Source organism: Bos indicus x Bos taurus, chromosome 5 (genome assembly GCF_003369695.1).
Source record: "Bos indicus x Bos taurus breed Angus x Brahman F1 hybrid chromosome 5, Bos_hybrid_MaternalHap_v2.0, whole genome shotgun sequence".
NCBI lineage: Eukaryota > Metazoa > Chordata > Mammalia > Artiodactyla > Bovidae > Bos > Bos indicus x Bos taurus.
The window spans coordinates 38,669,302-38,684,861 of record NC_040080.1 but is presented as its reverse complement, the minus strand read 5'-3'; the positions used below and the strand labels follow the sequence as shown (position 1 = coordinate 38,684,861).

Here is a 15,560-nt window from a genome sequence, read left to right as displayed (position 1 = left end):
CACTTTTCTTAGTCTTCTGCCATGGCAGGTGGATTATTTACCAATACTGCCCCCACTCCCGAGGCCAAGGGCAGTGGCCGGGAGGACCAACTCCACATCCAAGGAGCCATGGCTGCGCGGGCACAGGAGGGCCTAGAGGAGCTATCCCAAGTTGAAGGTCAGGAAGGGTGGCGGTGAGGAGATACCCCTCGTCCAAGGTAAGGAGCAATGGCTGCACTTTGCTGGAGCAGCCGTGAAGAGATACCCCGTGCCCAAGATAAGAGAAACCCGAGTAAGATGGTAGGTGTTGCAAGAGGGCATCAGAGGGAAAACACACTGAAACCATACTCACAGAAAACTAGTCAATCTAATCACACTAGGACCACAGCCTTGTCTAACTCAATGAAACTAAGCCATGCCCGTGGGGCAACCCAAGACGGGCAGGTCATGGTAGAGAGATCTGACAGAATGTGGTCCACTAGAGAAGGGAATGGCAAACCACTTCAGTATTCTTGCCTTGAGAACCCCATGAACAGTATGAAAAGGCAAAATGATAGGATACTGAAAGAGGAACTCCCCACGTCAGTAGGTGCCCAATATGCTCCTGGAGATCAGTGGAGAAATAACTCCAGAAAGAATGAAGGGATGGAGCCAAAGCAAAAACAATACCCAGCTGTGGATGTTGACTGGTGATAGAAGCAAGGTCCAATGCTGTAAAGAGCAATACTGCATAGGAACTTGGAATGTCAGGTCCATGAATCAAGGCAAATTGGAAGTGGTCAAACAAGAGATGGCAAGAGTGAATGTCGACATTCTAGGAATCAGCGAACTGAAATGGACTGGAATGGGTGAATTTAACTCAGATGACCATTATATCTACTACTGAGGGCAGGAATCCCTCAGAAGAAATGGAGTGGCCGTCATGGTCAACAGGAGTCTGAAATGCAGTATTTGGATGCAATCTCAAAAACGACAGAATGATCTGTGTTCATTTCCAAGTCAAACCATTCAATATCACAGTAATCCAAGTCTATGCCCCAACCAGTAACGGTGAAGAAGCTGAAGTTGAACGGTTCTACGAAGACCTACAAGACCTTTTAGAACTAACACCCAAAAAAGATGTCCTTTTCATTATAGGGGACTGGAATGCAAAAGTAGGAAGTCAAGAAACACCTGGAGTAACAGGCAAATTTGGCCTTGGAATACGGAATGAAGCAGGGCAAAGACTAATAGAGTTTTGCCAAGAAAATTCACTGGTCATAACAAATACCCTCTTCCAACAACACAAGAGAAGACTCCTGGACATCACCAGATGGTCAACACCGAAATCAGATTGATTATATTCTTTGCAGCCAAAGATGGAGAAGCTCTATACAGTCAGCAAAAACAAGACCAGGAGCTGACTGTGGCTCAGACCATGAACTCCTTATTGCCAAATTCAGACTTAAACTGAAGAAAGTAGGGAAAACCACTAGACCATTCAAGTATGACCTAAATCAAATCCCTTATGATTATACAGTGGATGTGAGAAATAGATTTAAGGGCCTAGATCTGATAGATAGAGTGCCTGATGAACTATGGACTGAGGTTCGTGATATTATACAGGAGACAGGGATCAAGACCATCGTCATGGAAAAGAAATGCAAAAAAGCAAAATGGCTGTCTGGGGAGGCCTTACAAATAGCTGTGAAAAGAAGAGAAGTGAAAAGCAAAGGAGAAAAGGAAAGATATAAACATCTGAATGCAGAGTTCCAAAGAATAGCAAGAAGAGATAAGAAAGCCTTCTTCAGCGATCAATGCAAAGAAATAGAGGAAAACAACAGAATGGGAAAGACTAGGGATCTCTTCAAGAAAATCAGAGATTCCAAAGGAACATTTCATACAAAGATGGGCTCGATAAAGGACAGAAACGGTATGGACCTAACAGAAGCAGAAGATATTAAGAAGAGATGGCAAGAATACACAGAAGAACTGTACAAAAAAGATCTTCACGACCCAGATAATCACGATGGTGTGATCACTGACCTAGAGACAGACATCCTGGAATGTGAAGTCAAGTAGGCCTTAGAAAGCATCACTATGAACAAAGCTAGTGGAGGTGATGGAATTCCAGTTGAGCTATTCCAAATCCTGAAAGATGATGCTGTCAAGTGCTGCACTCAATATGCCAGCAAATTTGGAAAACTCAGCAGTGCCCACAGGACTGGAAAAGGTCCGTTTTCATTCCAATCCCAAAGAAAAGCAATGCCAAAGAATGCTCAAACTACCGCACAATTGCACTCATCTCACACGCTAGTAAAGTAATGCTCAAAATTCTCCAAGCCAGGCTTCAGCAATATGTGAACCGTGAACTTCCTGATGTTCAACCTGGTTTTAGAAAAGGCAGAGGAACCAGAGATCTAATTGCCAACATCCGCTGGATCATGGAAAAAGCAAGAGAATTTCAGAAAAGCATCTATTTCTGCTTTATTGACTATGCCAAAGCCTTTGACTGTGTGGATCACAATAAACTGTGGAAAATTCTGAAAGAGATGGGAATACCAAACTACCTGATCTGCCTCTTGAGAAATTTGTATGCAGGTCAGGAAGCAACAGTTAGAACTGGACATGGAACAACAGACTGGTTCCAAATAGGAAAAGGAGTTCATCAAGGCTGTATATTGTCACCCTGCTTATTTACCTTATATGCAGAGTACATCATGAGAAACGCTGGACTGGAAGAAACACAAGCTGGAATCAAGACTGCCGGGAGAAATATCAATAACCTCAGATATGCAGATGACACCACCCTTATGGCAGAAAGTGAAGAGGAACTCAAAGCCTCTTGATGAAAGTGATGAAAGTGAAAGTGGAGAGTGAAAAAGTTGGCTTAAAGCTCAACATTCAGAAAACAAAGATGATGGCATCCGGTCCCATCACTTCATGGCAAATAGATGGGGAAACAGTGGAAACAGTGTCAGACTTTATTTGTCTGGGCTCCAAAATCACTGTAGATGGTGACTGCAGCCATGAAATTAAAAGACACTTACTCCTTGGAAGGAAAGTTATGACCAACCTAGATAGCATATTGAAAAGCAGAGACATTACTTTGCCAACAAAGGTTCATCTAGTCAAGGCTATGGTTTTTCCTGTGGTCATGTACAGCTGTGAGAGTTGGACTGTGAAGAAGGCTGAGCACCGAAGAATTGATGCTTCTGAACTGTGGTGTTGGAGAAGATTCTTGACAGTCCCTTGGACTGCAAGGAGATCCAACCAGTCCATTCTGAAGGAGATCAGCCCTGGGATTTCTTTGGAAGGACTGATGCTAAAGCTGAAACTCCAGTACTTTGGCCACCTCAAGCGAAGAGTTGACTCATTGGAAAAGACTCTGATGCTGGGAGGGATTGGGGGCAAGAAGAGAAGGGAACAACAGAGGATAAGATGGCTATATGGCATCACTGACTAGATGGACGTGAGTCTGAGTGAACTCCAGGAGTTGGTGATGGACAGGAAGGCCTGGCATGCTGCGATTCATGGGGTCTCAAAGAGTCGCACACAACTGAGGGACTGATCTGATCTGATCTGATCTGACCACCTGGGAAGCCCCACAAGTCATGAGGGAAGGCCAAAAAAATAAAATAAAAATACTGCATATTCCTTAACCTAGACATTCCATTTCTAAGAATTCATCCTAAACATATAATTGTAAAATTTTACCCAAAAGGATGTATACCAAAAGGTTACTTAGACAATCACTGGATACAATCTAAACATTTACCAGAAACCTGATTAAATAAATCATCTTTTACTCGTATATGGGAATTCTCTAGAATCATTAAAAATGTTTTAGAAAAAAGAAATCTTAATAACATCTAAAACATGTTCACATAAAAAATACAGATAGTACTTGTCTATAAAAAACTATGTATTTATCTAGAAAAAAGGTAAGAAAGACAAAAAACAAATTAAAACAAGGTTTTCGAGTGGCAATTTTTATGCATTTGGCTATTAGTCCTTTTTCAAATTTTCTGCACTAAAAATACTTCTAAAATCACAATACAATTATTTTTTAACTGTATTAAAAATCATTTCAGAATATTCCATCAATGCTTAATTCACTGACATTGATAACTGTACTGTTGTTAAGCAAAAGAATATCCTTATTCTTAGGAAATACTAACACACACTAAAGTATCTAGGAGTAAAGAAACATAATGTATTTAACTGATCTTCAAATGTCTCCTCCCAGAAAGGTTTCTATACCCAAGGATAGAAACCTTTCATATTTCTACAACAGAATGTAGAAAGAATCCCAGCAACCATAATTCAATTGGAATGGTTGGTTAGCATTGTACCTGTGTAACATTCAAAGGAATAGATCCATTGAATATACACTGAAGTATAACTGTTACTCTACAGAATACTATCTACTCTTAGTTCTCTGATAAAATAAATCAAGAAACATAATAAGATTCAGTCACCCAACAACCCAAAATACTAAAGCAAATGCAGAAAGCATATCAATGTGCTAAACAAAAAGTTTTAGATGAAATGCAGAAAATAGATAAATTCATATTCTGATTATTTCCATATTAACAGAGAGCAACAGGAGAGCAACTGATCCTAACCTAAAATAAACTCATACCATTCTTTCATGACATTCAGAACACTGAATATATACTAATGTCTCATTTCTCCTATTGTAATGTCATCAATTACAGTCACTATCTTTAACAATCTCCTTTTCACAAGTTCCAAACTAGATAAAAGTCTTTCTTAAAAAAAAAATCACAGAGCTCACTTGATGGTAGTTCCAGGACTTGAGCTCAGGCATCTTGACTCCTAATCCAGAGATTTTCCTGCAAGACTATACTGGCTCCATAAAAATAACTGGGTTACAAAATATTTCAATAAAATGAACACACACTGAAAAGGATTAGGGAAAAGACAGGGCTTCTTCAGTTAACAATTTCCTTACAAAGCATCCAACTAAAACCTGAGAGAATAATCTAACAACACAAACACACTAATTAGCTCTGTAAGCCACCAAAAGGTGATGTACTTAATACATTAAATCAACTCATTACAGGTATAAACATGAAAATATGTCACAGATCTTCAACACTCATCCCTCATCTCACAAGTATTTCCTAATAGACATGTATCCCAACAGAACCATCTGCTGACAATTTCTCAAATCTCTTCTTTAGTGCTTCCACCAGTAGCACTTAATTACCTCAATTTAAAACATTCCTATGGGTATGATCAAGTGTTCAATAATAATAAATCAATTTTAACTTTCAGAGGGAATATATTTTAATTTTTCTGTATTTCATTTTTTTATTCCAGAGTTACATTCAAAATGATCAAGAAAGGATCATGAACATCAATGATTAATAAAACATTTAAAACAATTAATTACGTAAGTAAAATAAGGTAAATAGCACATACCTCAAAACCACCAAAATCATCATCATCCATTCTTTAAGTGCACCTGAAAAACAAAAGACATTGAAACAGGCCACACACAGTCATTCATGTCAGAACACTTCTCTCTCTTAAGGGTATATACATTTTGATTTGGTTTTTTGATCTGTAAATTAGAACTATTTCATTTGGGTTAAGAAAATGATTTAACTAAATGCATATGCATTTTTAACACAAAAAGACTGAGATTTTTTGGACAAAATTAGCCATTCTGGCAATATTAACAATTTCTGTGACTTTTTCAGCAACCATGTATTTTGCCATTTTGTGTTGAGACGCCAGGAGTGGAAAAATATTCTTTTACATTTTAATTTGCTTTTCCCAAATTGGCACTAGGGCTCAATTCAATAATGCTTCCTGCTTTTTGCATCTATTCCTCAGTTGTCTGGCAACATCAGCACAAACTCCAGCTAAGAACAGGACTGTGGTGAATTTTTGGAAATCTGTCCCACACCACAAAGGTTCTTCCCCTGGTTTCATGGCCGAGGTTGATTTAGATTTTCAAAATTGATCAGCATTTTTGAGCTGTGGCCACAACTTCTGGAGCATTTTGATATGTGTATTTTTAGCTGAAACTGCTTTGCACTTTTGGAAAAATGTGGAGCAAGTTACTAGGCTGATCAAGATAAATCAAGTCATGTATTCATGGAGACCAGGGAAGAGAAAAACACAAGCAAATATCCAGAATACCTCTCTTCTTTACCCTTAAAATATGTAAGCGAGACAAGCAGTGGGATAATGCATGCTTTATTTTGTCCTAAATGCATACTATAAAAATAAAAGGGTAAAACTATGAGTGCCTGGAGCTTTAAAAAAAAGAAAAAGGAAATGCTTTCATCGAACAAACCATGAAAGATCTAAAAAATCTAGAAAGGTAAAACAAGTAATGAGTGATATATATAAAACAAAACTAAATTTACAATGAATTGTGAATTGGTGGACAGAAGTCACACTCTGGTCAATAACTGGTTTTCCTTTTCTATCTTTCAAAAGTGGACACATTCAAATATTAATTACAGCTTTCTTGACTCAATAATACAAGATGGACTTCATTACAGAAAATCTCCAACTTCTAAAAAAAGAACAAAAACAGCTAAGCAAATTAAACTGTATATACTAAGCAATAAGTCTAAAGGTATTTTCTAAGGCATTTTGCTCTGACTGATAAAGCAGTTGTCATGCTTTACCTTGTCACCAAAATTTCTACTGTGTGTGCGCGTGCTCAGTCATGTTCAACTCTTTGCAACCCCAGGGACCACAGCCTGCCAGGCTCCACTGTCCATGGGATTAATTAACACTAATGCCTTGAAAACTAAAACTCAAAAATAGTCAAAGAAAAGTAAACAGTAAAAAGCAATCTCAGGATTGTTTTATTTTAATAGACAAAATTTATTTTCACAGAAACTCAGTAGGCAATGACACTATAAGAAATATATAGATAGAAATATTCAATACATTATAAAAATAGACAACACTAAATTAACCAGAATATAATACCAGTATTGTCACCATTACCCACAATTTAACAATCTAATGAAAAATTTTCAAAAGATGTACTTCTCCAAAAATCAAAACGAAGCAAATCATCCACATACACTTAAAAAATATGAACCAGACTTTCAGAAACTTTTGATGGTGGTTAGTTTGAAATGGAATTCACATTAATTCTGATGCAAGCGAGTAGAAATCTGTATGTGATTACATTTTTCATGAAGAAATTATGAAAGAAGAGTGATATGGATACTGAGAATTAACCAAGTCAAATTATAAACACCAAGTTTGTCTTTTCCATGTGTCCCACGAATCTCAGGAGACAATTAAAAGCTATTTTTAGCATCTGCAAACACTGTACCCAAATAATTTGGTTTCAAAAGAATGGAATTTTTAGGGTAATGCATCTATGTGTTTTCATATGACACAGACCAATAAGTTATTTGTTAAGATACCAGAAAATCTGAAAACAAATACCCATGCCTAAGAATCATTCCAGCTTGTTTGCCTGTGTTAATCAACCAAATACCATCAGCTTCCTAAGTACTATTTAGCTCTACAAAAGAAGATGTTAGTGACCACAGATGCTTTCCATACCCCAGCAACTATTACATATTAAAATGCAGATAAGTTATCCAGCATTTTCAAAGAAATATTAATATATTTTAAACAGGCAAACGTGTCCTGAGTTTCTTAAAATACAGTACTAGGGAAATAAAGATTATTTTAAAGTAATAGCCTTTCTCTGAATAATTTAGTTCAGATTCTGAAATAGTCTGTATCCTTCTGAACATTTTAAAGAACAGAAGGAAGCAAAATTAACAGCACTGATTTGTCAAAATCAACTTTACAAAATACAAAAACTAAAAATTAGTTTTTAAAGGAAATATTACAAGTGTGGGCTTCTTTATGTATTTAGTTAGTTCAATATATTTAGAATACTGCTTCATCTACGGTGCATTTATTAACCTTTTAGCAGACTTCCAGCACTTAACATTATCTGCCTGAAGTACATATAAAATTAAGCAACACCAAATAGTTCTGTAATAAAAGTTATAGAATCATGAGCCTGGCCAAAAAATTGGCATATCCATGCAGTTCATTCTTTGGTGTCATGGCAAGTGGAGAGATGAACACTTTGTTATGATTAGTTATCTATGTTGAAAGATTCCATAAAATCCAGCTTTAACAATTCGGACATGACTTAGTGACTGAACAACAACAATTCTCAGACTTCTTTATTTCAGAATTTAATCTCTTTTGTTGCATTACTATATTAATTCTCTCCTAAATTACCCTCAGTATTTAATATATTGCTGATATTTCACAAGAAAAACATATACACAACACTTAGAAAAGAAAAATGGTTAGTCGCTCAGTCATGTGCGATTCTTTGTGACCCCCATGGACTCTAACCCATCAGGCTCCTCTATCCATGCACAACCTTTAATGTAACATTTTTACTGAGCAACTCTACAGAAGGGATCACTCAAGGTCCTCAAGAAGTTACAGTCTGCTGTAGAGCAGAGGGTAGTGTGCAAGAAGAGCATGCAAATACAAAAAACACAAAATATAAAAGGGTCTTACAAAAGAAGAACATGCAAGGTGGGAAAAAATTTTCAGCAGTTGGAGCATCATGAAATCCTTCAGGTAAAAGGAGACATCTGAAATTTATTTCAAGAGACTTAGAGAATTTAAAATGGCACATTAAGAACATAGATTATACTCAAGTCTTTTCTTAAAATCTTTTCCTAAAAGATAGCAAGCAAGGATTGGATTGTTTGCTTCCATATAAACAAAGGTCAAAGAGTAGGTAAAAAGAAAAAAAACTGCAAAAAAAAAAAAAACAAACAGAATGCAAATACAAGGAAGATGAATCTTACACTATCAGTATGGAAAATGAGAATCAATCACATTTATATCAGGGAAACCACAAAAAGCTCAGGAATGGGCAGTGCTGAAAGACGAGTAAAGATGAGACTCAACGTAAGAATCACAGATATATCCCAAGATCCCCTCCCAGAATCAGCACAACTGGGCAATTAATAATTCCTCATCACAGAAGAAGACTGAAGGTTTAATCCTTGGACAGTGTAAAAGCAAGAATCTCTAGACTGGAAGATCAGAGACAGGTGACTAAATCAAAATTGTATTAAATTTTAAGACCCATTCTCCCATCTTCTTTCACCACTCAGGAACGAAACTGCCAATTGCAGGTCTTCAACTTCTAAACAGTAGATTATAAGATTCTTCTCTGATCTAATCTAATCACTCCCTGACAAAGGACCTCACCAGACATTCCACAAAGATACAGCTCACTCAGGTAACACTACTTTGACAACCCTACCCATATACGGGTCAAGAAGCAACAGTTAGAACCCTGTATGGAACAAGTGATTGGTTCAAGACCAAGAAAGGAGTTTCAAAGGGCTGTCGGCTGTCATCCTGTTCGTTTAACCTACATGCTGAGCACATCATAAGAAATGCCAGGCTGGATGAATTACAAGCTGGAATCAAGATAAGTGGGAGAAACATCAACAACCTCAGATATGCAGATGATACCACTCTAATGGCAGAAAGCTAAGAGGACTAAAGAGCCTCTTGATGCGGGTGAAGGAGGAAAGTGAAAGAGACAGCTTAAGACTAAATATTGGGGGGAAAAAAAAAAAAACTAAGATCATGGCATCTGGTCCCATAACTTCATGGCAAATAGAAGGAGAAAAGGTGGAAGTAGTGACAGATTTCCTCTTCTTGGGCTCCAAAATCACTGCAGATAGTGACTGCAGCCATCCATGAAATCAGAAAAGGACTACTTCTTGGCAGAATAGCGATGACAAACCTAGACAGTGTGTTGAAAAGCAGAGACACTACTCTGCCGACAAAGGTCTATATATTCAAGGCTATAGTCTTCACAGTGGTCCCATAGGGTTTTGAGAGTGAAAAGTGAAAGTCACTCAGTTGTGTACAACTCTTTGCAACCCCATGTACTGTAGACTGCCAGGCTCCTCTGTCCATGGAATTCTCCAGGAAGAACACTGGAGTGGGTAGCTGTTCCTTTCTCCAGGGGATCTTTCTAACCCAGGGATAGGACCCAGTCCTCCCACATTGCGGGTGGCTTCCTCACTATCTGAGCCACCAGGGAAGCCCATGGTTGTGAAAGTTGGACCATAAAGAAGGCAGAAAGCCAAAGAATTGATGTCTTCAAAATTTGGTGCTGGAGAAGACTCCTTAAAGTCCCTTGGACAGCAAGGAGATCAAACCAGTCAATCTTGAGCAAGATCAACCATGAATATTCACTGGAAAGACTGATACTAACGCTGAAGTTCCAGTGTTTTGGTCATCTGATGTGAAAAGATGACTCATTGGAAAAGTCCCTGATGCTGGGAAAGACCGAAGACAGAAGGAGAAGGCATCAAGAGGATGAAATGGCTGGACAGTATCATCGATGCAATGAACATGAACTTTGGGCAAACTCCAGGAGATGGTGAGGGACAGGGAGGCCTGGTGCACTGCAGTCCATGGGGTCACAAAGAGTCGAACATGACTGGGCTACTGAACAGCAACCCACATACATGTAATTCCCAATTTGCTCCTTATTTCATTAAGAGACAAAATAAGTATAACAGTTAAAAGAAGGGAATATGGATTTTGGCTGCCTGGATTCAGATTCTAGCTCTGCCACTTAACAAACTGTGTAAAACTGGGCAACTTATTTATCATTTTATGACTCAGTTTTCTCATCTGTCAAATAGGAATAATAATAATGGTACCTAATTCCTAAAGTCCTTGTGAGGATTAAATAAGTTAAAAAAGACGAAGCACTTAGAACAATGTCTGACACAATTTAATCATTACATAAGCATAAGCTAACATTATTAGTGTCTCAATCATATCTGAACAGATAGCCAAGGACAATCACAGGTATGTAGAAATGAAATTATGGTTGCCGGGTGGTGGGGGAGGGATAATTTGGTTGCCTTTGAGAAGGCCATGTACACACTGCAATATTTAAAATAGATAAACAATAAGGACCTATTGTATAGCACATGGAACTCTGCTCCATGTTATGTGCCAACCTGGATGGAAGAGGGGAGTGGGGAAGAACGGATACATGTATATATATGGCTGAGTCCATTTACTGTTTACTTGAAACTACCACAACATTGCTAATCAGCTACACCCTAATAAAAATAAAAAGTTTAAAATATGGGGGAAAAAATAAGAATATTCAAATGACAAAAAAAGAAAATAGCTAATATGAAAAGAGCAGAGGTCAATTACTAATAGCTCCAGAAAGAATGAAGTGACAGGACCAAAGCAGAAATGATGCTCACTTGTGGATGTGTCAGGTGTGAAAGTAAAGTTCGATGCTGTAAAGAACAATACTGCATAGGAACCTGGAATGTTACGTCCATGAATCAAGATAAAGTGGACATGGTCAAGCAGGAGATGACAAGAGTGAACATTAACATCTTAGGAATCAGTGAACTAAAATGGACGGGAATGGGTGAAGTTAATTCAGAATACTATTATATCTACTATTGTGGGCAAGAATCCCTTAGGGGGGAAAAAAAATGGAGTAGACTTCATAGTCAACAGATGAGTCTGAAATGCAATATCTGAGTAAAATCTCAAAAAATGACAGAATGATCTCGGATCATTTCCAAGGCAAACTATTCAACATCACAGTAACCCAAGTCTATGCCCCAACCACTGATGCCAAAGAAGCTGATGTTGAACGGTTCTATGAAGACCTACAAGACCTTCTAAAACTAACACCAAAAAGAGATATTTGTTTCATCACAGGGGATTGGAATGCAAAAGGAGGAAACAAGAGATACCTAGAGTAACAGGAAAGTTTGGCCTTAAAGCACAAAATGAGGCAGGGCAAAGGCTTACAGAGTTTTGTCAGGAGAACACATTTGGTCATTGGTTATAGGAAACACCCTTTTCCAAGAACACAAGAGATGACTCCACACATGGGCATCACCAAATGGTCAATATCAAAATCAGATCAATTACATTATTTTCAGCCAAAGATGAGAAGTTCTATAAGTTAGCAAAAACAAGACCTGAAGCTGACCGTGGCTCAGATCATCAGCTCCTTACTGAAAATTTCAGGCTTAAATTGAAGAAAATAGGGAAAACCACTAGGCCATTCAGGTATGACCTAAATCAAATCCCTTATGATTACACAGTGAAGTGATGAATAGATTCAAGAAATTAGATCTGGTAGATGGAGTGCCTGAGGAACTATGGACAGTTTCATAACACTATTCAGGAGTCAGTGAACAAAAAAACCATCTGACAGGGGAAAAAAAAAAACACAAGATGTCAAAGTGGTAGTCTGAGGAGGCTTTACAAATACCTGAAGAAAGAAGAGAAGTGAAAAGCAAGAGAGAAAGGAATAGATATATCCAATTGAATGCAGAGTTTCAGAGAAGAGCAAGGAGAGATAAGAAGGCCTTCTTCAATGAACAATGCAATGAAGCACAGGAAAACAATAGAATGGGAAAGACTAGAGATCTCTTCAAGAAAATTGGAGACATCAAGGGAACATTTCATGCAAGGAAAGGCACAATAAAGGACAGAAATGGCAAGGACCTAACAGAGGCAGAAGATATTAAGAGGTGGCAAGAACACACAGAAGAACTATATAAAAAAGGGTCTTAATGACCAGGATAACCACATTGGTGCCGTAACTTACCTAGAGCCAGACATTCTGGAGTGTGAAGTCAAGTGGGCCTTAGGAAGCATTACTAGGAATAAAGCTAGTGGAGGTGACAGAATTCCAGCTGAGCTATTTAAAACACTAAAAGTTAATGTTGTTAAAGTGCTGTGCTCATTATGCCAGAAAATTTGGAAAACTCAGAAGTAGCCATGAGACTGAAAAGGTCAGTTTTCATTCCAGTCCCAAAGAAGGGCAATGCCAAAGAATGTCCACAGGAGAATTGTGCTCATTTTGCATACTCATTAAGATTACACTCAAAATCCTTCAAGTTAGGCTTCAGCAGTACATGAACTGAGAACTTGAGGATGTACAAGCTGGATTTAGAAAAAGCAAAGGAACCAGAGATCAAATTGCCAACATTCATTGGATCACAGAGACCAAGGAAAGGAATTCCAGAAGAACATCTACTTCTGCTTCACTGACAATGTGAAAGCCATTGTCAAAGACAATTTACATTGTCTATGTAAATCACAGCAAACTACAGAAAATTCTTAAGGAAATGAGAGTATCAGACCACCTTACCTGTCTCCTAAGAAACCTGTATATGGATCAAGAAGCAACAGTTATAACCTTACATGGAACAACAGACTGGTTCAAAATTGGGAAAGGAGTATGACAAAGTGTATAGTGTCATCTTGCTTACCTAACTTATATACAGGGTACATCATGCAAAATGCCAGGATAGATGACTCACAAGCTGGATTCAAGATTGCAGAAAAAATATCAACAACCTCAGATATGCATATAATACCATTCGAAGGACAGAAAGGGAAGAGGAACTACAGATCCTCAGTTCAGTTCAGTTCAGTCGCTCAGTCATGTCCGACTCCTTGCGACCCCATGAATTGCAGCACGCTAGGCCTCCCTGTCGATCACCAACTCTCGGAGTTCACTCAAACTCACGTCCGTCGAGTCAGTGATGCCATCCAGCCATCTCATCCTCTGTCGACCCCTTCTCCTCCTGCCCCCAATCCCTCCCAACATCAGAGTCTTTTCCAATGAGTCAACTCTTCGCATGAGGTGGCCAAAGGATTGGAGTTTCAGCTTTAGCATCAGTCCTTCCAAAGAACACCCAGGGCTGATCTCTTTCAGAATGGACTGGTTGGATCTCCTTGCAGTCCAAGGGACTCTCAAGAGTCTTCTCCAATATCACAGTTCAAAAGCGTCAATTCTTCAGCGCTCAGCTTCCCTCACAGTCCAACTCTCACATCCATACACGACCACTGGAAAAACCATAGCCTTGACTAGACAGACCTTTGCTGGCAAAATAATGTTCTGCTTTTCAATATGCTATCTAGGTTGGTCATAACTTTCCTTCCAAGGAGTAAGTGTCTTTTAATTTCATGGCTGTAGTCACCATCTGCAGTGATTTTGCAGCCCCAAAAAATAAAGTCTGACAGTTTCCACTGTTTCCCCATCTATTTCCAATGAAGTGATGGGACCCGATGCCATGATCTTTGTTTTCTGAATGTTGAGCTTTAAGACAATCTTTTCACTCTCCTCTTTCACTTTCATCAAGAGGCTTTTTTTAGTTCCTCTTCACTTTCTGCCATAAGGGTGGTGTCATCTGCATATCTGAGGTTATTGATATTTCTCCCAGCAATCTTGATTCCAGCTTGTGCTTCTTCCAGCCCAGCATTTCTCATGATGTACTCTGCATATAATTTAAGCAGGGTGACAATATACAGCCTTGACACACTCCTTTTCCTATTTGGAACCAGTCTGTTGTTCCATGTCCAGTTCTAACTGTTGCTTCCTGACCTGCATATAGGTTTCTCAAGAGGCAGGTCATGTGGTCTGGTATTCCCATCTCTTGAAGAATTTTCCACAGTTTATTGTGATTCACACAGTCAAAGGCTTTGGCATAGTCAATAAAGCAGAAATAGATGTTTTTCTGGAACTCTCTTGCTTTTAAGAGGAGAGTGAAAATGCTGGCTTAAAATTCAACATTCCAAAAACTAAGATCATGGCATCTAGTCCCATCACTTCATGGCAAATAGAAGGGGAAAAAGCAGAAGCAATGACAGATTTTATTTCCTGGGGCTCCAAAACTCATTGCAGATGGTGACTGCAGCCATGAAATTAAGATGCCTGCTGCTTGGAAGGAAAGCTATGACAAACCCAGAGAGCATACTAAAAAGCAAAGACATCATTTTGTGAACAATGGTCTGTATAACCAAAGCCATTGTTTTTCCAGTAGTCATGTATGAATGTGAAAGTTGGACCATAAAGAAGGCTGAGTGCTGAAGAATTGATGATTTTGAATTGTGATGCTGGAGATGACTATTGAGGGTACCTTGGACTGCAAGGAAATTAAACTAGTCAATCGTAAAAAAAATAAACCCTGAATAGTCATTGGAAGGACTTATGAGGAAGCTAAAGCTCCAATACTTTGGCCACCTGATGCAAAGAGCTGATTCCCTGAAAAACACCCTGAAGCTGGGGAAGACTGAAGGCAAAAGGGGAAGACAGTAGCAAAGGATGAGATGGTTAGATAGCATCACTGACTCAATTTGAGCAAATTCCAGGAGACAGTGAATGATGGGAAGCCTGATATGCTGCAGTTCATGAGGCTGTATAGAGTCAGACACAACTTAAGAGACTGAACAAAAGCAACAGTATGAAAAACAGAAATGAACTCCCCCAAAAAGGAAAAAAGATGGAAGAAACAGAGATTACATATGAGAGAAATGTTTGCTAAAAAATAAAAACTATAATGAATACCTTCAGAGAGTTGGGATCAGAAGACAGTGCATTCATGAAATAATAAGAAGATTTAATTTGGGAGGGAAGTTGGGTGGTATATAACAAGACTATGGTCTTGAAAATATAAATGATTACAGAAATGAAACACTTCAGGCTGGATAATAAAGCTAAGAAAATCTCCTTTAAG

The 15,560-nt window shown here is 38.4% G+C and overlaps 1 protein-coding gene across 5 annotated transcripts in view; it reads right to left on the bottom strand.

Annotated features, from left to right (window-relative positions):
• Positions 1-15,560, bottom strand: part of CCDC91 (coiled-coil domain containing 91) — a 395,228-nt gene that overhangs the window by 301,887 nt on the left and 77,781 nt on the right. For all 5 annotated transcript variants that reach the window (XM_027541619.1, XM_027541623.1, XM_027541622.1 and 2 more), the window contains exon 2: positions 5,410-5,452. In XM_027541619.1, the coding sequence (XP_027397420.1) occupies positions 5,410-5,439 (30 nt within the window). In that variant the 5' untranslated portion in view covers positions 5,440-5,452. The remainder of the gene's footprint in view (positions 1-5,409; positions 5,453-15,560) is intronic.